This window comes from Myotis lucifugus, unplaced genomic scaffold (genome assembly GCF_000147115.1).
Source record: "Myotis lucifugus unplaced genomic scaffold, Myoluc2.0 scaffold_1, whole genome shotgun sequence".
Taxonomy (NCBI): domain Eukaryota; kingdom Metazoa; phylum Chordata; class Mammalia; order Chiroptera; family Vespertilionidae; genus Myotis; species Myotis lucifugus.
In genome coordinates this window covers 18,960,529-18,986,710 of record NW_005871049.1, presented here as the reverse complement: position 1 = coordinate 18,986,710, position 26,182 = coordinate 18,960,529, and the positions used below count along the sequence as shown (strand labels likewise).

The following is a 26,182-nucleotide window of genomic DNA, read 5'->3' as shown; positions in this document are numbered from 1 at the left end:
GTAGAAGTGTGCCGGGAGGAAGCAAGATAATGGGAAGGGCATTACAGATAGAAGAAGCAGTGTGAACAGAAATCTTATTGCTATAGTAGAGCACAACAGCTAAACTTAATTCAGAAGGTAGAGTGCAAATGTGTGTAAGAGAACTGTGAGTGATGCCTATGGAAAGATAAGACCACAGGGAGGTTATATGAACAATCTTTAATGCCTTGTAAGTAACATGGACTTCTTTCTTTGGGGTCGTGGTGCCTAAAAGAGATTGCCAGACCTGGAGCGTCAGTGTTACCTGAGGCCTTTTTAAAAAGGCAGATCTAGGGCTCAACTCCAGATCTACAGAAACAGACCCTGTTGGGGGATCCAGGTGCTTTTAGGGCATGTTCAGTTGGATGGAGATCAGCTGCTCCATGGAAAGAAGATTCCCAGGTGATTCTAATGTGCAGCCAAGGTTGAGAACCACTGTTTTAGAGGAAGACCCAAAGAAGGGAAATTTTAGAGATAAAGAGAACAGTTTGGATAGTGTTAGAATAATTGAATCGAGAAATAGTGAAACACAGACGCAAAGATAGTCAAAGTGGAAGAAGAATGAAATTGAGAGGTATTTTGGAGGCTTGTTATCTGATCTGGTTTTGGAGTGAGAGGAAAAGAAGTCAAAATGACTTCCTCAGTTTTCAGATTGGCTGACTGGATGAAGGACTGGGCTGCAGACATAATCCAAAAAACAAGAAAGGAAGTAGTTTAAGAGGAAAAAGTATTATTTTCGTACACACACACACACATTAACTTTGAGTTACCTGAAGCACACACCAGAAGAAGTACTCTGATGGTCAGTTAACATTTTGGACTTGACACCTTGACACTCTGGAGATGGTAATAATTGTCAGGTGAGGTAGTTGATGTCTGGCTCATCTGGCCTGAGTTATTTCAGAAATAAGGGCCTGGAACTGAATAATGAGGACAACAAACACTGGAGAGGTAGACAGAGGGATAGGACCCTACATTTAAAATTGAGAAGGATAATCAGAAATGTAGAAAGAGAATCTGGAGGGAGGGAATCAAGGAAGCTCAGAAAAGAGAGAGAAACATAAACACCATGAAGCAAAGAGATGAAGTAAGGAAAGATAAGCACCCATTGGACTCAGACAGTCAGACATGGTCATCTTTGCCAAAACATTTTCAGTGGTGTGCCTTTAACAGAAAAATGAGAGATTGGTAAGACGTTGAAAGGGAGTTAAGGAAGCATAAATAACAAATTTACTTAAATCTTCCAAAAAGTTAAGGTTATTGATCTCATATTGCCCATACATAAAAATAACTAAAACTGACCCTATAACTCAGGGATCCTCAAACTACGGCCCTCGGGCCACATGCAAATACAAATATTGTATTTGTTCCCGTTTTGTTTTTTTACTTCAAAATAAGATATGTGCAGTGTGCATAGGAATTTGTTCGTAGTTTTTTTTAAAACTATAGTCCGGCCCTCCAACGGTCTGAGGGACAGTGAACTGGCCCCCTGTTTAAAAAGTTTGAGGACCCCTGCTATAACTAGTCATTATTCCATTGATAACTTGGAAAGGACCATGCCTACAATTTACTGTGATGTAGAGTCTCATAGACTTTTATCACAAACGTGAAAGGATTTCTAGGAGTGGGCAAACAGAGGCTAGTTCCAGCTGCTGCTAAAAGGAGGTGCCTTTTATGAGGTGTATGAATATATCCACAGTGTCTGCAGATTTTTTGTATCTGAATTTTAGTAAACCCTGTGTTCCCTATAATAAATTGTAGCCCATGTCTATATAGTTCTTAAAGTACATAACTGATACAGCTGAGTAGAAAATATGCAAGAATTCTAACCACGAACTTTTAAAGATGGATTGTTTACAGATGACATTGTAGTTAGTAGAATTAGCCATTTACTTTTATTGTTGGAGAGGTCAGTCATAGAGCCATCTTTCACATGCCACCACATCTCTTCAGAGATTTGTAAGTGGCTAAAGAATATACATGACAGAACATTATGTCTGTTTCACACTTGAAGATACTATATTTCTGCTGTCGTGTCCTAAGGTATAGCCATTCTTCATGTGCTGAAAATTATAACAACCTTTTCAGAACCACACCAAAGGTCATTTTGTAGTCTGGAGGTGCTTTGTGCTTTGGGAGCTTTATCTTTATCTTCATTAAGAAAAGGTATATTTTATAAAGGGTTAAATAATGCTAATCCCTACAGTCTAATTTCAGAACTAGAGTCCCGGTGCATGAAAATTCATGCACTTCAGGGGCGGGGAGGGCCCTCAGCCTGGCCTGTACCCTCTTGCAGTCCAGGATCCCTCGGGGGATGTCCAGCTGATGGCTTAGGCCCACTCCCGTGGGGATTGGGCCTAAGCTGGCAATCAGACATCCCTCATGGGAAACGGGCCTACGCCATAGGTTGGACATCCTTAGTACTGCTGCAGAGGCAGGAGAGGCTCCCACCACCGCCGTTGCACTGGGCAGCCAGGAGTCAGCTTCTGGCTGAGTGGCGCTCCTCCCCCTGTGGAAGTGCTCTGACCACCAGGGGGCAGCTCCTGTGTTGAGTGTCTGCCCCCCTGGTGGTCAGTGCACGTCATAGCAACCAGTCATTCCTGGTAGTTCTGCCATTAGGGTCAATTTGCATATTACCCTTTTATTATATAGGATACTGTAAAAATTTGAATGCAGATTTAGTTCAGGGAATTGAGTAGAAAGCTATCCTGTCAACGTTGTAGCCACAGGTCACGTGTGGCTGTTGAACACTTGAAATGTGGCTCATCTGAATGGAGATGTGATGTACATTGTAAGTGTAAGATGCATGCCAGATTTCTAAGACTTAACACAAAATAATACTTTTTACATAGGCTATATGTTTAAATGATATATTTGTATTTCTGATTAAATATACTGTGTTAAATTAACTTCATCTGTTTATTTTTTAAAGTGTGACTACTAGAAATTTTTAAATTATATATGTGGCTTAAAATAATTTTCTGTTGGTAGTCACTTGACTACCCAGAATTGTTTTGGCTCGGACATCCCAGTACTGAACATGAACATATTTTAATACTTAAGTAGTATACATATTTCTATTAGAATTAGCAGCCTTAGATTAAAAAAGAAAGGCTTAGGATTAACTTCAAATCTATAAAAGAAAATCCAAAATACTAATATTAATTTCAAAACTGAGTTAATCTTTTACTATATAAACTGTTTCTTCTCCATGATGAAGGTCCAAACTTGAAACCTGGGTGTCATCCTGAACTCCCTTTCCTTCATCTCTCACATTGGTAATCAGTTGGTGGAGTCACATCTTAAATCAGCAGTTCTCAACCTGTGGGATGCGACCCCTTTGGCAGTCGAACGACCCTTTCACAGGGGTCGCCAAAGACCATCCTGCATATCAGATATTTACATTATGATTCATAACAGTAGCAACATTACAGTTATGAAGTAGCAACGAAAAGAATTTTATGGTTGGGTCACAACATGAGGAACTGTATTTAAAGGGCCAGAAGGTTGAGAACCACTGTAAATCTTTCTAAAATCTTTCCCCTCCTCTTCACTCCCACTGCCACTATCTTGAGGCTCTCAGTGCCTCTCATGTTGACTGCTGTAGTCATCTTAGAGATGGATGACCTTTTGCCTACCTACCACCCTCAAAGAGGCATCTCATCTCGCTATCCCCAGAATCTAGCATAGAACAGAACCTATAGTAAACACTCAATAAAAGCTTGTAGATTGAATGGATGACAGAGCTGTTGATATTAATCAAAAGTTGCAGAATGAAAAAAAGACTTTGAGTCCTACATTTAATGTATGTATATACAATTGCAGACACAAAGTAAATGCAGATGTCATTTTCTGGCTGAACTTGTCAATGCTTTAAAAATATTCAGCAACTTTTGTGTTCATATTCTTTACTTTAAGTTTTTCTTTGTTGGGTATGATATAATAAGCATACTGTTTTGCCAAGGATTTTGATTTGCCAATATAAGTTTATGGCAGTCAGTCCAGGGAGCCACTGGTGCCATGAAGACAGCTCCTTGGTTTTGTCTGGAGCCCCTATAGGATTAAACTACATCTGGCAATAAGTAGAGATTTTGGTCTGGCCCTCTTCAAAGGAAAAGACTGCTAGTATTTATCAGATCTATGTGGATAAGCAAATGGGAAGGGATTACATATTTTAGTTTTGTTTTCCTTCCTTTTGTAACTAACTAGAAAATGAAACTTCCAGAACTTTGTACAACAAATGAAGACATTTTTTCCATGCTTTAAAGAAGAAACCTATTCTTTTTTCTAGACCTAGGTGGATCATTGAGAATTTTAGATTAATGTTTTAATTACTTAAGTGTATGTTTTTATAACTAGTGTATCTCAGAGAGCATAACAGCAATTTACAATGCTCAGATTTAATTTTCTAGGGATTTTGCCGTCCGTAAATATTAGGACATCATAGCTAGCATTTGGAGGCTTTTGTTGCCCATCTATCTGTGAGGGAAAGTTTACCTAAAATTACTTTCAGAGGAGAAACTTGGACCTGTCTCAGGACAGGCCGCTGTCCCTTCCAAGTGAAGATGGGCCTTCCTCTACACATTTTTAACAGATTATTAGCCCTGTGACTCGGCTTAGCTGTTGTTGAAGCCTGTGGCTCTTCATTTAACTGACAGAATAAAATGGCTGCATTCCAGGTACTTGTCATGGAGTATAATCTAGAATTTACCATTCAAAGCCTCACCTACGAGAACTAATGTTTATGCAGGGTTGCCTGAAGAATATGTAGTCTCTCCATTTGTCTATACTTTAAATCTATCTAGGATTAAGTCAGTCCCTTCGAGAGTCACATACCTGGATTCCATCATATTGCCAAGGGAGGAATTTCTTATCTCAGGAATAGAAATAATGTGTGTTTTTTTCTTTAGGCCATCTGGTTTATTTTTACATTATGGTCATATTTGACTCTTGTAAGTGTTCGTGTTTCTTTCTTTATGTTGCCTAATAGAATTCTAGCTGAGAGCCAGATATATAGTGCACCTTTACCAAGTTGATGGAATTTCATGGCGTGATTTTTATGTACTTCTTATCATTATTTCTATAGTTAAATTTATTTTATCTTGATGATTATGCATTGTTGTAAGCTCTAAATTGTTTTCTGAATGAAGTCATGCAAAACATAAACAAATAGTAAAGTAGATGGGTATCTCTGTCCTTGTATATAGTTGTTTGCCATCCATTTTTACGGGATAGAGTTTTTTTTAAAAAGCTCCATCTCCTTATTTGTATTATACTATAACTAGTTTAAAATATCTGTATATTATGAATTCCTAGATTTTAGATTAGAAGTGACCTAAGGTTGAAATGTTAATTAAATGTTTTAATGTTCTGTAGCTCTAAAGAAAATAGTTGGATAAAATGTCAGCGTGCAGGACTATTTTAAACATTGGGGGAAAAATCATCTCCCTGAAAAGGAGGGTAATTGTACAAGTTTGCCTAATCCTTTTGATCTTGGCACACAGCAATACAGACTTCAGTTGAGATTAAAACTATGAATTTCAAAGGAAACATGGCCTTCAGTGTGTAAAATATATAACAGCTGGTTGACTAGTCCATTTAAAACTACACAATAACAATCGTAGACAGAATGATTGTCCTGCCAAAAGATGCACGAGTGCTTGATGGTTATATCAAGATATGATACTAACTCACACTTTTCTTTAGTAATGGTAGAAATGTAGGAATGAGCTGTGTGCTGCCGACTCCAAAATCTCTCTTCTGCCCAACAGTTCAAGGGCAGTTTATAAGTACAGAACTCCCTTTACTGATTTTTCTATCTGCTTTCAGCCTGAACCTCAATGTGTTGTTGACTAAATTTCATTTTTTTAAGCTGTCAGATACAATTTTTTTCTCAGCATCCAACAGTTCTTCCCCCCCCCCCTTTTAATCCTTGATCCTACCTTTTCCCCTATGGTTTTCATGACTTATTGTTCTTAATGTCACAGCTTCACACAATTTTTAAGCCATAGAAATTAAACTTTTCTTTGTAAATAGTATAAAATTTTGATTTACATTTTTGTTATATATTTATATTAAGGTAAATATCTGGATTCTGAAGCATGGTGATGTATTGTAATCAATAGGGAGAATGTTAACTCCTGTTAGTATATTATATCAGCATTTTAATGTTTTCACTGTTGTGTTTTACCTGAAAAGGTAATCCTTAATTGGTTAATTAATGCATATTTTAAAGAAAATGGGGATTAATGTGGATTTGCCACTTTTGAATAATTCTATTTGGAAAGCATATTTATATTCAAAATCCATATCTGTTCATGATGAAAATATGTTGATTTTTCTGTGACTTTCGTTTCTTGAAATTTTTTGATATAACAACTAATTTTCTATTCATTCCATTTATTTCAAAGAAAGAAACTGAAAATTTGCTAAAGTTACTTGGATTCATCACAAATTCAGAGCCAGCATTTAAGGAGTTAAAGTATCTTATTAGAGAGACAGGAAATCTGGCAACTATTGCAGAAACTAGACCTAATGGTGCACACAAACAATTTGTCAGTCTTCTTAAATGTGAATAGCTTTCCGCAAAGTGGCTGCTCTTGCTTTGTTTGAACAGGCTAAACTTTTCCTTTTTGGACTTTAAATCTTAGAAGTGAAATGTGATCCACATATTCAATCAAAATCATTTAATTCAAAGCATATTTTGATTGGAACAAAGTTGACATGGAAAGAAACTCTAGAATAAAAAAGTTGAAAGGACTTTATATCATATATTTAGCAGGAAAATTTGAAACAGTTCTAATTAGGCTGAAAAAAACAGCTTTCTTCAATGTAAATTACAAAGGTCATATATCAATGTTAAGGAAACATTACCACTAGTGTTTGAAATCCAGCACATGCAAACATAACAGACCAGTTCATTTTAAATATGTGTGTGTGTATGTGTGTGTGCGTAGAAGGCTGTATTACATGTATTTGAAATGAAAAATACTTAAAATTCCGAGTCCATAATGTTGTATATTACATTTTTGCCAATCCAAACATTAACTCCTTTGAAACATGTCACTATCTACACTCAAATGAATTCTCTTAATTATAAGCACAATTAAAATTTTATAAGACAAATTTTTATTTTTTCTTCCATTAAAAATATGATTTAATGCATTTTATAATACATATCAAGTCAAGAGAGTTAGTGATTTTTATTTTTTTATTTGAAACTTCAAGCTATAGGGTTTTATATCTCACAACTGAATAGGGCCTTCCAGAAGCTTGGGCATGCAAGTAGTGGTAAAGGTGTGCAGAAATGTGTATCTGGGCTGGTTATTTCTACACTTAAGGTTTATAAGTAATATTTACTTGTTTTGTTTGATTTTTTTAATAAAAATCATTTATCCTAAGATGTCAGTAGCTTTTATTTAGTTGTTTTCTTTTAAATGGTATGGTATGAGAACATTCAGCAAAATATAAATAAACATTTGGAGTTATAAGTATGAGAAACATAATATACAACTAAGTTTTCCTGGTCTTGAGGTAAACAATTAACATATAATTTCTTTTGTTAATTGAAATTGATATGCTTGATTTTATGTCATTTTTACATTAATGAAAATTTGATTGTTTGAAAATAAAAGGAAATTGCTAGAGTATCTCTCAGCCATGCATGGGTTAAACACATGATTAATGCCTTTTATTTTAGCCTTTTTATTCTCAAATAGCTTAGAGTTTCTTGGAAAAAGCAAACTATTTCTATGGAAGTTATAATATTATTTGACCCCACTGTAGGAAACAAAAATAATTTTATATAACATTTTTTTACCAATAAATAATTCATCTCCTTAATGGGTTAGTTTCATGAAAACAGATTACATTTTTTCAATGAGATTTATTGTTAGACATATTCATATATGTTATAATGATTTCTGACACAGGGTTATACAAACGAGTTATTTATGAATAATTTACTATTATCTTTAAAATATTAAAGGTTTATTTTTTATGTTCTGCATGGGTATCAAGCAAATAAAAGTTACTAATAAGTGTTGTATTTGACATCTGTTTACTGTACTTTTTAGCATATCTAAAAAAGTATTTTAGTCTTTGTATAATAGATCTCATTAAAAAAACAGATATCAACCCCCAGACAGTTTGTCAAGACTAATATGAGTCCCCCTGGATTGGATTGACAATTTGTGTGAGGCTTCATATGATAGTCTTTTCATAGTCTTATTTGATCCTTAACAATTGGACATTAGTCACTGATTTATTTTATAATAACTCAGATGAGTTGGATATTATTATATTGTGTTGGACATTTTAGTGGATTTTCTTGTTTACAAATTTTACTCAGAGCACACATTGGATGTAAATGATGTATTCAGCCTGCTAGGGGAGTACTAACAACTGATTGGTTAGGTTTGAGAGCAGCATGGGAAGCCTGTTACTATCCCCTAGCTGCAAACCATATTTAACTCCAACCTTAATGAGGACTGCCTGTCCTAAAGGCTTTGAAAAACCTCAAATGCTTAACATTCCACTGGCATGTTTTTATTTATTTGTGACTAAAAATGTGGATATAAATAAGTATTTTATATAGAGTATTTTTAACAATCTTAACATATAAAAAGGGATTTAAGGAATTTTTAATATGTTTTATGATTTATGTTTTTTGACTCTCAAAAACAAAAGTTATAAAATGTAATCCCAGGGTATTCTATTTTGAATTACTTGTATTTTTTTTTCCTCAACAATTTCTTTCCCCCTTCTTGTCTTTACCTCTTCCCTCAAGTCCTTAGTAAGTCCATTTATATTAAATACTTTTGGTTAGGCAGTTGTCATTCGCTGATATCAAAAGAATGTTAAAGTCCTGAAGTGACTTTTTACTGAAATGTACTAAAAGTTTTTGGAATTCTCTTATATCCTTAACTAGCGGTTCTTTTTTTTTCTTTTTTTTTTTTTAAAGCATTTAGTATATTGCAAGAAATGCTTGAGGACAGTTAATGAGATTTTTAGTGTAGTCTTTAAATGTTTAAAATTTATTCATGAAGGCAATGTGTTTATCAACCTCTGCAAAGATGTTGCCAATCATTCCATGGTACTGGCCAACCCCTTAAGGACTGACCAGTATGATATTGAAAGGGGAGGGCTGAACCATGACACTGGAGTCATCTCTGTGCGTGTGTTTATGGTACAGTGTGAGCACAGTGTCTTTAAATTCAGCATTTTTGCTTAACATTGTGATGTGGTATCAAGGTTTAAGCATCTAAATCTAACCAACTTCAACATTTTGAATATGCATAAAAAAGTAATCAACATTAGTAAGACAATTCTTTGTTTGATGACAGCAAAATAAAATTGCTCTGGTTTTTAGGGCTTTAATATTGAGAAAATTCATTTGTACTTTGTCATTTGCTGAGCCTTCTAGAATTTTATAGTTTCAAATCACAATACCATGGACACTTGGGAGACTCCTGACTGTTTTATCTTATTAAACAATTTTGAAATCATTAATTTTTAATTAGCTTGGATGCAGGGTTTTTATAGTTTCAATAATGTGTGTATATGAACTAAACGTTTTTTATTTAAACTACTGGCGAGAGTATTATTTACATAAATAAGTGTAGGTTCTTTCCGAGAGTACATACTGTGAGTTTGCTTCATATGGTCGCACCTTCTTTGTAGATTCAGATATTACATGCTAATCTATTACATGCAGAGCTTTTCAGCAGTTTATGGACTCAAATTTTGAACAAATAAAAAGGATGTAATCTCAAAGATATGTAGAGGTTCTTCCCTGATTGAAAGTTCTAATTAAGTGAATTGGAGAAAATTAACTGAAATTAGCTGTCAGAAAGTCACATTTAAATGAGTGATGAGCTAGTCTGGCAGTAAACATTTAAATGATATAAATTGCCATTTAAGTGTATGGTTTAATGTTTGTCATGCATTAATGTGACATGAGACTGTAGTGACAATCAAGCAGCTTGCTCTAATTTGAACATATTTAGGGCTTTTGTGTGGAGTGCACTGCACACAAATTAAGACAATTGCTGTTTTTATGTGTCACTTTAAACATGTTCCCACCCCCCATTCCTACCCAAGGCCTGAGTTAATGAAACAAACGTATCACTTTGGGGTGCAACTTGCATTAATAGTTCCTGGATTTGGGGATTAATTTTTTTAAATCCACGTACTTAAAATAGAAATTTATTTAAAGTTATTACAAGACATTCTCTTCTTATGTCAAATAAAATATGAAGCAGTTTTGTGTTCTCATAAAGTTATTACAAGCCATTCTCTTCTTATGTCAAATAAAATATGAAGCAGTCTTGTGCTCTGTTAGCTATTTACTAAATTTTTAAATACGAGTTTTACAATAAATGTCTAAAATAGTAACTTTCACTATTGAAACATGTTAAATTATTTTTAGGTATACTTTTTTTTCAGGTACACTTTGCAATATGAGAATTGACTAGAGTTTTATTTACAGAATTGTTTTTTATATTTTAAAGTACGCCATATATTGTGAAGCAAAGTTAAATATTATTAAAGGAAATATATTTGGATTTGGCCATAAACATCTTTCTTATTCTTAGGCATTTATTTTAATAAACCAAATAGTTGCACAAGTCTACACCTGTGAACTAATAGGAACTTATTTTGTGACGAGATAGTTTATTTCTTACTCATTGCTTGCTATAGAAGTTAGTCAATTTTGTTTTAAAAACAACAGACTTCTTTTTAAAATATTGATAACATAGCAAGTCACACCAAAACACATCATAGCCATACACTTATTATTCTAAAAGTAAGAATTTCAATGAGACACGTAACCTGATAAAACTTGGTACACTTTGGTTCACTCTTCAAAGTTTGAGTTTGAGAGATCTCTGATTTGAATCAGAGATAAAGTGGTCCATAATACTAAACTTTCATGTTGGAATAATATTGAACAATAATAAATAATATAAATATAAATACCTCAATAATGTCTCCAGTTTTCTTAAACTCTTATTTTTAACTTCATTAAATTTAGCAAACATTGGCATCTATTGTGTTTTAGGTACAGTGCCCGTAACTGGGAATGTAATGATCTGGAGTGGATCTGTGCCCAGCATTTCGACTGAATACTTGATTAAGTTCATTCATTATTTATTGGACACTGTTATGTTACCAGAATCAGATAATTTGGACTCATTTGATATTAATACCTAGAATAATAATTCAGTAATTATAAGTATCCCTCCTAAGATCTCATTTGTTGGCATGAAAATTCAGTTGAAATAACTAAATGATTTGGTTACAGTTGTCACATGCAGTAAACAAAAAAAATGTTTATACAGTATTTAGAAAAATTATAAATATTCTAAGTAGACAGTAAATTTTTAATGTTTTCACATTTGCTGTCCTACAGTAGCCTTTACATTATATGACCTATCTTTGAAGCATGAATTGAGTACCTGTCAGGCCTTGAGTTATGTGACCAAGACAGAATCTCATCCCTGGTCTTCACTGTGCTTACTCACAGTATAGTAGAATAACACCAAAATGTTAATGGTAGCAATCTATTACAATTCAGCATGACAAATGCTGGAAAGACTCTAATCCTGTCTAATAAAGAGGGAATATGCTAATTGACCCTCACACCATTGCAAAAGATGGCGGCACCCACAGCCAATAAGGAGGGAATATGCTAATGACTGCCACGCCCTCAAAGATGGCAGCACCCACAGCCACAAGATGGCGGCGCCCAGTCCCCTCAGCCCCCCAGCCACCCAGGGCCAGCCCGAGGTGCAGGTAACCAGGGCCAGCCGAGGCTTGTGCTGCTGACAGTGGCAGCAGCAGAAGTGTGATAGGGGCATCACCTTCCCCTGATCGCCGGGTCACCTTCCACCTTTGAGGGCTCCCAGACTGTGAGAGGGGGCAGGCCGGGCTGAGGGACCCCCCACCTCCAGTGCATGAATTTTCATGCACCAGGCCTCTCATTGTAAATAAGGGAGAACAGATTCTGGTGGAAAATAGGACATCAGACTTAGTCTGTTCACAGTAAATTTAGCATCAAACTTTACTGCTTGTTCTCAATTTCTCTACATATTTTAAAAATAGAATTCAGCATAATAATACAACCTATACCCTTTTTCAGGCTCTGGAGAGTGAATTTGTTTCCTGCCAACTTCACCAGTGGATTGATCTCATTTTTGGCTATAAACAGCAAGGACCAGAGGCTGTTCGATCCCTCAATGTGTTCTATTACCTGACCTATGAAGGAGCTGTCAACCTGAATTCAATAACTGATCCTGTGCTGAGAGAGGTAATTACCTGACTGGGGCTAACAGGTGTCTTTAGACTAGAAGGTACTAGATGTCATCTTCCTCCTACTTTCATTTGACTAAAGATGAAACTGAAACCAGGTGGATGAAGTATCTTAAGCAGGATAACCTTCCAGTTAGAGACTTAGTTGGGACTTGAACCCAGGACTTTCTTCTAATAAAATGCTTGACTCAATAAAAAAATGAGAGCTTCTTCAAGCTGAAACCATGAAGGGATAAATAATAATATTTATAATTTTTATAACTTTGAAGGCTACTCACTTATTTAAAGTGTTAGGTAAATAATTTAATAAAGAACTAAGACTGTAAGCATATATCTATTTAAATGTGATAAAACACACATTTATATATGATACATAAGTACCTGTATAGCCATAGATGGTAATAGTAGGAATGAAATCTAACATTTTCATACATTATCTTTATTCTTGAAAGTCTTACAGATGTCCCCTTTGTTTTTTCCCATTGACCCCTCCACCCTGTACCCACACCTCCGAGGCCTTCACCACACTATTGTCAGTGTCCGTGGGTTATGCATATATTGCATACAAGTTCTTTGGTTGATCTCTTCCCACCCACCCCTGCCTTCCCTCTGAGATTTGGCAGTCTGTTCCATGCTGCTATGTCTGTGGATCTATTTTGTTCATTAGTTGATTTTGTTCATTAGATTCCACAGATGAGTGAGATCATGTGATACTTATCTTTCTCTGATTGGCTTATTTTGCTTAGCATAATCACTTTAAAGAGAACATTATGTGTAATAAGTAAGGTTTGTCATTTTTCACCAGTACTCAGTACATCCCTTTATAATTCTGTGTATGACCTGGTCATGTTGACAGTGCATAATAAGCACTCATCACACTCATCACACCTTAATTTATGTTTATATTTTACTAGAGGCCCAGTGCACGAAATTCATGCACTGGTAAGGTCCCTCGCACCTTCCTCCAGCCACCTGCCACCACCACCGGCCAGGGCCTCCCTCCCTTCCCCCAGCTGGCCTCACCCTCTGGTCGAATTCCTGGACGAACTCCCAGTCGAGGGGACAGTTTGCATACTATGCTTTTATTATATAGGGTGCTATATAAACATATATTTATATTAGATTCAGCATGCATTCTAATAATGTGGCTTGCTGTGTTCTAAGTATGGTAGGTACCTGATGTGTTTGAAAGAATATATCACTTCATTACTTAGTACTATTTATATAAATATATATGATTAATTCACAAAGTTTTTTTTTATGTAACATGTCTAGCCAATTCTTTTTCTTTTTCTTGAATTTATTAGGGTGACATTGGTGAATAAAATTATATAGGCTTTAGGTGTACAATTCTATAATACATCATCTGTATATTGTATTGTGTATTCACCACCTTAAGTCAAGTCTCCTTCCGTCACCATTTAAACCCCCCTTTACCTTCTTCTACCTCCACCCACCTCCCTTTCTCTCTGGCAATCACCATACTGTTGTTCTACAAAGCTTTCTGAATGTTACTTAACAAATGTGATCATCTTTTATTATAGCCATTCTGTATCATAATGCTAAATCCTGTGGCACAGTGCAGTGTGATATAGTAGAGTAAAGAAACGGACAGACAACCAGTCAATAAATGTGGATTTCATTCCTGGCCCTGATGTCTACTAGTTGTATGACATGAATCTGCCTGAGACTCCATTTCCATCAGACATAGAATTGGTGTGATAATGCCCACCCCCTAGAGCAGCGGTTCTCAACCTGTGGGTCGCGACCCCTTTGGCGGTCGAACGACCCTTTCACAGGGGTCGCCTAAGACCATCCTGCATATCAGATATTTACATTATGATTCATAACAGTAGCAACATTACAGTTATGAAGTAGCAACGAAAATAATTTTATGGTTGGGTCACAACATGAGGAACTGTATTTAAAGGGCCAGAAGGTTGAGAACCAGTGCCCTAGAGAATTATATGAGGTATAGCGCATGCTAAGTGCCTAGTGGTCCCTATACCATCATAAGTACTCAGCAAGTGTTAGTTCCTTCCCTTGTGTTGTTCACTGTTAAATCCCTGGGCTAGGAAACACAACTGTAAAAAGAATAGGAATTGCTGATTACATCATAGAAAGAATCATACAATGTTAACACCAGAGAAGTTATTAGAGACCGTTTCCTAGAGGACCCATGCAGAGTTCACTGTGAAGTGAACCAAGGAGAAACAAAACAAGAGTAAGTCATTAATTCATTCCTTTTTCAACAACCTTTCACTAAACCCAAATTGTGTAATGAGGTTAAAGAGTTGAAGGCCCTGCCCTCATCAGCTGGAGTTCACTGTCTAGTGGGGAAATACGGGTGGGTAAACAAGTATAATATGCTGTAATAAATTCAGTATAGGGTTAAGCACACTGTATGTATGTACAAGGATAGAGGATTGGTACTAAACCCAGGCAGGAGAATCCAGGCATGTTTTCTGAGAAATGAGAGGCTGGGGCTGTACATTGAAAGATGAATAAGAATATTGGGTAGAGTCATGAGCAAAGGATATGTACACATAGATGAAAGAGATCATAGCTGGAGAATGAATGAACTGAAAGTGATAAGATGATAGAGATAGGAGCCAGACCACCAAGGAACTTCAGTGCCATAAAAAGTATTTTTACCTGTATTTTATAAGGCAGTGGATTGAAGGTTGAAGGTTGGTTACAACACCACATGTATTGTTTTTTAGAACATGTCTAGAAGATTGAACAGATAAGAACTGAAAAGTACCCATTGGGTTATTCTCAGAATCCTTGGTGACCTTAGAGAAAGTAACTTAGACAGTACAGGGCTGTGCTGTGAATGGTTGCTGAGCAAGTAAACACAGTGGGAAAGGAAATAATTGAAGGGAGAATTTTTAATAGCTTTATTGAGATTTGGCTCACATTTGACACAATTCGCCCATTTAAAATGTCCAATATAATAGCTTTTCGTATACTCACAGTTTTACAAGCATCACCACAATTTAATTTTTGTCACCACAATAAGAAACCCCATACCCATTAGCAGCCACTCTAAGGGAGAGCTGTTTTTTTGTTGTTGTTGTGTGTGTTTTTTTTGTTTTTAGTATATAGATTTGCATTTATTTATTTTACTAAAAGTTTCCTATCCCCCTCCCTTCCTTTCTGGATATTGGGAGAGAGGTCGGACCCTTTCCTTTCAAATGATTCCCCCCTCCCCCATGGGGAAAGGTAAAATCTAAACTAAAATTTTTTAGAAGTACTTTAAGAGATTTTTTTTAAGTGGGTAGATATTTGACCATGTTTCTGTGTTTATTAAAAAGATCCAAGAAGAGGAAAGATGTCAAGCATACAGTAAAGAAAGCTCATAATAGACTACCAAGCTCTGTGAGAAAGAGGACAGGAACAAAATCCAGAACACAGATAAGCCCTGGGCAGCAGAGAACAGTAGTGCCTTGTCTGAGATTAAAGAGGTTAGCCTGGGGACCAGTATGAGAAAGTGTGCATGAATGGGGTGGGAAGGCAGGAAGATTATGAGGATTTGAGATAATACTTATGGACATGCTTAACATAGTGATGGGTATTTAACAAATGCCCAATAATAAATAAATAAATATTTTTGCCGAAACCGGTTTGGCTCAGTGGATAAAGCAACGGCCTGCGGACTGAAAGGTCCCAGGTTCGATTCCGGTCAAGGGCATGTACCTGGGTTGCGGGCACATCCCCAGTGGGAGATGTGCAGGAGGCAGCTGATCGATGTTTCTCTCTCATCGATGTTTCTAACTCTCTATCTATCTCTCTCCCTTCCTCTCTGTAAAAAACCAATAAAATATATTTTAAAAAAAAAAAATAAATAAATAAATAAATATTTTCTTTCCACTAGGTTTCTCCTGTGTTCTCAACAGCAAGAGAGCAGGTGTAGGAAAAAGCTTAATAGAGAAGGTGTGTGTGTGTGTGTGTGTGTGTGTGTGTGTGTGTGTGTGCAAAGTATATATGCAGGGAGAGAGAGAGAGAGACAGAGACAGAGAGAGAGAGGGGGGGGGGGATTTTGCCATGAAGTATGGTGGAATATGTAAAAAAGGATTGAATGTGGAAGGGTGATTGATGATATTGTTAAAGGAATACTACTGTAATGGAGGATCTAGGCTAGTTTGGATAGATAAGGAGGGGCTGATGAATTGGGACAGTTTATTCTTTTATTCATTATTCATTCACTTATTCAACAAATACTCATTTTGTTCAAGGTGCTGAAAATACAGTGATAAACAAGAAAATCAGACAAAGTCCCTTCTTTCAGGGAGCTCACTTTCTAATGGGGTGCACAGAAAATCAACAGTAAAGACTAATTTTATTTAGTATTAAGTGATACAAAGAAAATAAGGCTGGGTGAGGGGATTCAGAGTGCCTGGGGGTAGTAGGCACTGTTTCAGAGGGCCTCTTCCCTCATACACACTGTTTCCTTCTAAACCTTGATAGTGGAGCAAAGCTATAAACGGAGACCCAGGGAAGCAGGTCCCACTGCTCTCACCCTAGCCCAGTGGTTCTCAACCTTCTGGCCCTTTAAATACAGTTCCTCATGTTGTGACCCAACCATAAAATTCTTTTTGTTGCTACTTCATAACTGTAATGTTGCTACTGTTATGAATCGTAATGTAAATATCTGATATGCAGGATGGTCTTAGGCGACCCCTGTGAAAGGGTCGTTTGACCGCCAAAGGGGTCGCGACCCACAGGTTGAGAACCGCTGCCCTAGCCAACCACATGCCTGCACAGCCTCCAAGTCAAGTCTTGTCACAGGCCTCCTGCCAATTGTAAAACTCTCACTATTGCCATCTCCTAATTTACTTCCACCCCCATCTTCAGGCTACACCATCTTTTCTTCAGAATCTCGTTCCTCTGAGATGCTGTAACATCTTCAATATTAATAGATTTGCGCATATACTTGACTTATATTAAAACACTAGAGGCCTGGTGCATGACATTTGTGCACTGGGGGGTCCCTCAGCCTGGCCTGCACCCTCTCGCAGTCCAGGAGCCCTTGGGATGTCCGCCTGCCGCAGAGGCAGGAGAGGCTCCCACCACCGCCTCTGCGCTCGCCAGCCATGAGCCGGCTTCAGGCTGATTGGCAGTCCCCCTGTGGGAGCACACTGACCACCAGGGGGGCAGCTCCTGCATTGAGCATCTGCCCCCTGGTTGTCGGTGCACATCATAGCAACCAGTCATTCTGCTATACGGTCGATTTGCATATTAGCCTTTTATTCTATAGGATTATTTCTGCAAAACCACAGTAATGGTTCCAGCATAGATTTGTGCCTTTCTAGTATTAAAAGCAGACTACACTAGACTTATTTCTGTTCAGTAGCTATATATTGCATATTTCTGGTCACATTAACATTAAAATTAACATTTTAATGTTAATTTGGGACACTTAGATGTTCACACAGTCATGCCCAGAAGCAAGTTGTCTACGTACAAGTCATGCCTTCCCCTTCTACTTGAGAAACTTTTATTCTAGAGTGAATGGTTAATGCATATGGTATAATAAGTGATCATAAAAATAATCTCTCTATAAAAAAGGCACTAAACGAAAGAAATAATAACCGTAAGAGGACAAAGAGTAATCAGAGAAACAGCCTGCAGCACATTAAACTTTTATGTTGTTTTTAATTTTTAGAAAACAGCTGGGTTATCAATATACAACATTGTCTGCATTTGCATAGATCACACAGCTGAAAGAATTATTTTTCAAGCAAATATGCTAATGTTTTCAAATATCTGTGACCTCCAACTAAAGGATATATTCTTATCTTTAGCTATTTATCTAAAAATTCTCTTTACTCTCCTTTATTTCTCTGTCTTTGGTTCTATTTTTTTTCCCTTTTCCTCTTCCTTTACCTTTTTTTTTTAAATCTGTTTTCCTAACATAGCATCTCTTTTTTTTGCATTTTTAAAAAATTGAAGTATAATTGACATATGTTATATTAGTTTCAGGTGTACAACATAAGGATTTAATATTGTATATATTGCAAAAATGATCACCATAGTAAGTCTAGTTAACATCCATCATCATACACAGTTACATAATTTTTCATGTGATGAGTACATATATTCTTTTATAGACAAGTTACAAAAATAATTAAATCTGGTTATTTTCTGATTATTAATTCCATTGAATTTGGTTTGACTCACTCATTTATCTTCATACTTATCAAATGTATTAAGATCTTATCAAGCCTAACACCATTTAAAAAAAAACAAACCTAAAAATTAGGGAAAGAAGAAATTCAGGAGAGAAAAAATAGGATAATAGAATTCAAGATGAGATATGAGTAAGAGTAAATATTTTTATTAAAGAAAAAAAAACACATTCACAATAAAGTAATGTAATATAAGCATGTTCCATAAATAATTCTTTTAATATATTTAGAATATAACATATATTTATAGGCATGATTTCTAGAACATTTTTATATTCTTATCCAGAATGCACCTACCAATTCTCATATAAATAATATTTGAGCCCTTGCTGGTTTGGCTCAGTGAATAGAGCATCAGCCTGCAGACTGAAGGGTCCCAGGTTCGATTCCAGTCAAGGGCACATGCCCGGGTTGCGGGCTCAATCCCCAATAGGAGGCATGCAGGAGGCAGCCGGCCAATGATTCTCTCTCATCATTGATGTTTCTATCTCTCTCTCCCTCTCCCTTCCTCTCTGAAATCAATAAAAAAAAATTTTTTTTAAATAATATTTGATATATTCAAAAGTTGAGAGAGTTATCTAGCCCTTAGTATAAAATAGTTCATTGATGGAGTTTTAGTAGGTCAGAAAGAAAATTTTTAAAATTGTATATATTGTGATGTGCTCTGAGTGAGGCTGCCAAAGTGATAGTTTAAAGTAAATCATGTCACTCCTCTATTTAAACCTTCCTATTTCATCTTAAACATAGAACAAAATCCTACTCGATCCATATGATCTGGCCCCTGCCTATATCTCTAATCTCATGCCATGCTATTCTCTTCTTCATTCATGGGCCCTGTCCACTGACCTTCTTTCTGTTCCTAGTCAGGTGAAGGTCATCACTGACTTAGCACCTTTTTAGGATAGCCCTTCTCTCTGACTGTCTCCAATTTTCACATGCTGGCTCTTTGTCACATATGCCTCAGCTTAAAGGTCGTGTCTTCAGTGAGTATTGTCTCCATAACTCCAATCTACTTATGTGGGGGTTTTTTGTTACTAATTTTAACTGAATTTAGAGCTAAAGTGTGGTATGGATGATATAGATTCTTTGAAATCTGTTGAGACTTGATTTGCCTTGGGAATAGTCAATTTTTATAATATGTGTACTTGAAAAACAATGGTTCTACCATTTTTAGTAGAGACCATTTTACAGTAAGATAGTGAACAAAGAGAAGTGAGGAGTATAATTAGAGAATATGATATTTTGTTATTAATATTAATCATTGTTCTGTGCTACATTTGACCTTAAACTAAAGAATTCCATGGTGCTCTTTTGTTTTTTGTTTTTTTTTTTTTTTACTTCTTGTGCTCTTTTAATCTTTTCCCTATTTCTGCCCTCAAGCCATCAGTTCTCACTTCTTGTTACTGTGTCAAGTATGTCTGTCTACTTTCAGGCACCCGTCCACCTATTCTACAATTTATTGTGTCTTAGATGCGATAGTCAGAGAAACCAAATAACCAGATTTGGTAGAACTAAATTAAAGGTAAAATAAATAGGTTTTGATTACTCTACCAGATACAAAAACATAAACTACAGTAATCAAAACAATGTGTTTTAGTGAAGGAACTTAGAGGTTCAGTGGAGCAGAATAGAGCTTCCAGAACTAGACATATTACATATGAGGGGATATCATAAAGGTGGTATTTTAAATAACTGGAAAAAGGTTTTCTTATTTGATATGTGATGTAGGACATCTAGCTAATTGTCTAGAATATAAATTAATTCAGATCCCTATTTCACATCTTACAGTGAAAGAAATTATAAATGAAATATATTTATTTGGTATAAAGAATGTTATAAGTATAAAAAAGTGAAACTATAACTTAGAAGATAATATAGCTGAGTAGATTTATAAACTTGAAATAAAGGGTCCATTTTGTGAGGCTACTAACAAACTAAAAGTCATTAAGAAAATTGATGTATTTGGCTACATAAAAACTGAAGTTTTTGAACATCCAGATATCAGGAACAGATACTCCACAAAAGATGAAATACAACCCACAAATGAAAAATAGTTTATCCTCACTAGTAATCAATGAAATTCAATTTAAAATTCAGCAGTATTTATTCATATGAAATTATGTAAGATTTAAAAAATGAAAGTTCCTAATGTTGGTTTGAAAGCAGACATTGTTATATATTTGGTGAGGGTCAAAATGGGTTGAGTCTTTATAGTAGTCTGTATCAGTTTTTAAAATATTCATGCACTGAGCAGTTAACCAAAAGGAATAACTGAGCAAGTATGCCACACAAAAAAAATAGGTTCAATTGTACAGTTGTTTTAAAAACAAATACATAGCCCTGGCCGTTGTGGCTCACTTGGTCGGTCATCATCCCAAGCACTGAAAGGTTGCTGGTTCGATTCCCAGTCAGGGCACATGCCTAGGTTGCGGGGCTTGTTGTTTTTCTCTCTCCTTTTACCTTCCTCTTTTTCTAAAAATCAATAAAAATATTTTAAAACCTCACATAAATGTCTAACAATAGAGAACTGGTTTAATAAATACTGGTAAATCCATATAGTGGAATGCTATATATAGTACCAGAAATATTGCTATATAGGTCTGCATGTATTGCCATGGAATTATATTTTGCCATAGTACAGTGAAAAACAGATTATGTTATGAAATATGAGACACAAATTTTACATGTGCATATGCATATGGTCATATAGCCAAAGATGGTCATTATCTTTGGTTAGTGAGATCATGGAATTGTTTCATTTGCTACTTTTCTGTTTAGCTTTAAAATCAAGGAGTAAAAGCCAACCCACAACTCTTTTTCTCTTTTGAGGGGAAAAGTCTTGGCTTAAAAATCTGAACGTGTGATGCACGTTAACATGAGGATAAGGATTCTGACTGCTTTTGCTGTTTGGAGGTCTTTTTGATTATTTTCTGGGTTTTGGCCATGTTTGCTGTTGCTAGGATAGTGACTTTGTATAACGATCTTTATGTCACTTTGATAAAGATAAAGTCATTTATAATTTATTAACTTTTATCTCACTCAGAAAACAGAGCATCTCCCATCTCTTAATTTTCTATTTTACTCACTGAGCTATGATTTTTTTCATACTTTTTAGCTAGTTGAGTTAATTTCTTCATTTTTCCCGTCATATTTGAAGATCAGTCAGATCACTTCTGTTAGGGAAAATATCTTAGGTATGTCACATTAATTGTAGTTCTTGTCATTTTTTTCTAAAAGCAAGAAGGCTTTTGACCTAAAATTTGTGAATTCTTCATCTTGGGTTTCACTACTTAGTGGTGTGTGTGTGTGTGTGTGTGTGTGTGTGTGTGTGTGTGTGTGTGTAATTAAATAGTTACATAAAGGGCTTTAGGAACTCATTTATCAAAGTAGTGCATGTTAACTATATAAAATTCAAATAGTATGAAAGTATAAAGTAAAAGTGGAAAGGCCTCACCCCCAAATTTGGACTTTGTTAACTAATGCCTGAGTCACATGCTGACATCAGCTCTGACAGTTCCTGCATCATGTGGTTTGATAGGTACCAAAAAAGCCTCTGCCACAGAATACATCACGTTTGCTAATGCTTAAAATTCCATCATCAGAGATCATTTATTTGCTTACAAATCTTGTGTGTGTGTTTTTTAAACAACCCTTTCCAATCATACAGCTGTCTGTGCACAGGATTTGGTAATAGGTTTTGACAAAAGGGAAAGTAGAGGCAGAGTGTGGGGTCTGAGCAGCTATTGTGTAAGGGGTCCATGAGCAGAGCCTGGGCTGAGTCCAGGGTGCTGGGGTGGGGGGGTGGGGGGGGTACGGTTCAAAGGCTGCTGACACACTGCAGGTAAGTGTTGCTCAGGAGCAACATTAATACAAACAATATTGTCTATGCTGTTTCATCGTGTCCCTCGCCATAAGTCCTTCCTACATTTCCTCTGGAAGCGTCATTTTCTCTTACTTTTCAAACAAATACAATGTGTATGTGAGTTCAGAAATTAAAGACATTAATTTCCTTTGTAAAATGGAACTCAGCTCTATTTACAGATGGGTAGGGAAGAGGGGCAGGAGAGCCATGATGTTGCTCAATTTAAAGGATTATATGCGATGAGTCTCAACATGGAAGTCAGACCTGAAATTTCTCTCTGAGTTGTGTTTAGTGTCAGGGGCTCGTTTTCTCTCTTCTAAATTTATCCTTCCAAATGCTGTTTGAGCAACACATAATCACTCTGAGAAGGTCTGTTTTCCAAAAGCAGCAGCAGCAGTGTTTAAGTTTACATGACCTCAGCTTCATGACAGCAGTAGCAAATCAGATATCTTATCCAAGGAAAAGCATTTTTGGCTTAGAATTCAATCACTCTCATGGTGGGAGTCAACAGCTTATTTCAGCTCTAACGCTGTTGCAGAAGACTGGCTGCAGTGAATCTTTCAGAAAGCATAAACACAATTGGTATTTATAGCATTGTTAACATTTGTTAAATAGTTGGGGGAATGGTCTGCAGCCCAGTTCAAGCAGGTAGGGCAGGAGTCTTTCTTGTGACTGCAGGGAGATTTAAGAGAAGGACAATAGAACAACATGATTGTGATGGTTATAGCAACAGAGTAAATTAGAAGTATTGAATGCAGTAAGTTAAGGTTTTATGCAGCCACAGTTCAGTGTTACAGACATAATGCTGCAGCATCCCTGGCCAGAAGTGTGTTACCCAGATGGCATATTTGACACAGTGCAGGGCAGGAACTGTACAATGAAAAGCCAAATAAACTGTAAGGATTAGTCAAGTTTTAATTGAAAACCTACATAAAAAATACCTTGAAATTATGCCAGACTTTCTTGTATATCAAAACCACAATAATCAACATTTCCCTTAGTGAACCAAATGGACATCAGAGTTGACAGTAAAGCTAATCTTTGATTTTGCTAGTTATTGTGCCTATTGCAGACTTCTTAGTTAAATAGTTCTGGCTGAATTGCACATCCAAGGACATAACAGCAAAGTATTGATATTTTATGATTTTATTTCACTATCAACAATCCAAGGAATCCTGAATGATTCTGTTATGCTGATGATTTCTGTCATGAACCTCTGCTTCCTTTAGGCACCATATTTTATTTTATTTTACTTTATTTTATTTTATTGAGATTATATTACATTTATAATGGTTTCAGTGCTGATTATTTTATTTTTAAAGCTCTTAACTACATGTATTGGGGTGACATTAGCTAATAAGATTATATAGAATTCAAGTGTATGATTTTAAGTTACATCATTTTATTTTTATTTATTTATTTTTAAATGTTTTTATTGATTTCAGAGAGGAAGAGAGAGGGAGAGAGAGAGAAACATCAGTGATGAGAGAGAATCACTGATCGGCTGCCTCTTTCACTAGTGATAGAGCCCACAACCTGGGCATGTGCCCTGACCGGGAATCAAGCCCGTGAACTCCTGGTCCATAGGTTGATGCTCAACCACTGAGCCATGCCAGTCGGGCTTTGATACATCATTTTAAATCAAGGGTGAGAAAAGTAGTTTCAAATCAAGTGATTGAACTTTGTTCTCTAAATTTTAAACTAAATACAAGCTTATAGAAAGGTTAAGGTGAAAAAAAATTTCATAGACTGGAAAAATCTATGTAAGATTATATGTATGACAGTTTTCTAAATGTTCAGAATAACAACTTTATTTTCTTTTATTTCTACCAAGGAATATATTGCTACTTAGAATATAATCACTACTTTTACTTTTCATTATCAGTGCAAAGCAGCAACTGACATTCTATTAGTATTTGTGAAACATTTGAGTCAAGTGAAAATTTTTTAAATGTTAATATTATTAAACTATGTAATAACAGTAAATTTGTTCTTACCTCTTTCTCTCCCTGCCAGTACTGTGTGTGTGTGTGTGTGTGTGTGTGTGTGTTGCATTTCATGTTTTAAGTTACTTGAAGTCGATCTGATTTCTCACTGTATGGATCTCATTTCAGTGTTTTCCTGTAGTGGATGCTTACAAACACTATTGAGAAGATAGACTAAATGAATCTTACCAAATGAATGACCAAATGACTGCTTCTTTCTGTGACATAGTTTAACCATATTTTTCTGGTTTTAAGAAACAATTTAAACTGTTAAGTGCAGAAAATTAATTCCCCTGATTTTTCTTTAAGAACTTTCTACTATGTTTCACTGTGTTTGCCTCTTAGCATTGGAAAGTCCTTTGAAGCGGCATTCCACTTATTTTTCTAGGCAGGCGGCTTTATCTACTCATTTCCAGTAGCTGGAGATGGAGGTGTTTTGAATGAGCACATCAATGTTCTAGACAGAGATACTGTTTGAAATTATCCATGAGCACAGTGCTGCTGAACATTATTGAGTGACATTTGTTTCTGTTGGTTATGTCTGCTCTGACTAGCTGGTTTATTTCAGATTGGCAGCTGGGATTATGCTGCAGTGGATGGACAGCTACAAGAAGTGGAGATTGTAGTGAGGTTGAGCTAGGCTTCGATTTAATGTGCCTGGAATGTATAGGCTCAGTTAAAGGCACTAATGCGAAATCTGTGAATATTTTCAAAATTTATAATTACTTAGTTTTACCCTAGTAACTTCCATAGTACTATTGAGTAGATGTGTTAGTAAAAATACCCCTTTCCCACCCTAATTTTATCTTTCTCTTGAATTCTTATCAATGCATTCTTATTTTTTAATGTTTTACTATATTTAGCAAGCTACTCTTTCTTTTTGCTCTTTATGTACTCAATACCATATGACATTTTTATGCCTCCCGATACCTGTTGCATTGTAAAAAGCATATACTTATAAAATGTATACACCTTTCTAAATATTTAATTTATACTAAATGATGGTAAACTGTTGCTAAAACTAATGGCTCATTGAAATCTGATAGAAATAAATTAGGGAATGAACTAAAAATAAAATTAACTTTATAGCAAGGTCTACTGATTTCATAGTTACAACCAATTTATCAACTAGAGTTGTTCCTAGATGCTTAAGTTCTTCTGGCTACACTATGAATGGGAAATTTAAACCTCATAAAACTCTATCCTATGTTGACAGATTTTTTTTTAGATTTTTATAGTTTTTTAGTTTTAGAATTTTTTTCAAAATAAAAGTTTTATTCTTTATTTTTGTTATTCTTTATTTTTTGGCTTCTCACACATGCTTTGTGTGAAAAGCCAAACCTCACCAGGAATAACAGCTGATAATAGTTTGGTACATTCTCTTCCAGATTTTATATGTGTGTATCCACGTATGTATACAGATTTCTTGGTAAAGAGTTTTTCTAGTTACTCTTTTAATTTTTTAATTTTATGTGACCTCACATAACACACATAAGTATATGTGTGTTTATATTTTTTAATTTATGTTTTTACCTAACTGAGATCACATACTATATTCTTTCATAATTAGGAATTTTTCTTTTGTCAGTATATTGCAGACTAGTTTCCATGTCAGGTATATTCAACTCTACTCAACTGACTACATAGTATTTCATTATCATAGGTTAAGTAGCTTTTCCCTAGTTTTTACTATAGGATGCTATAATAACTGTCTTAGTATTTAAATATTTTTTTGCATTCATCTAATTCTTTCCTTATGGGAATTTATAGAATTGGAATCAATAGCTCAATCTTTATTTGAAAACATAAAAACC

At 35.6% G+C, this 26,182-nt stretch overlaps 1 protein-coding gene across 2 annotated transcripts in view; it reads left to right on the top strand.

Annotated features, from left to right (window-relative positions):
• The window catches only part of LRBA (LPS responsive beige-like anchor protein), a 546,641-nt gene that overhangs the window by 467,034 nt on the left and 53,425 nt on the right, over window positions 1-26,182 (top strand). For both annotated transcript variants that reach the window (XM_014455776.2, XM_023754983.1), the window contains one exon: window positions 12,161-12,328. In XM_014455776.2, coding sequence (XP_014311262.1) covers window positions 12,161-12,328 — 168 coding nt within the window. The remainder of the gene's footprint in view (window positions 1-12,160; window positions 12,329-26,182) is intronic.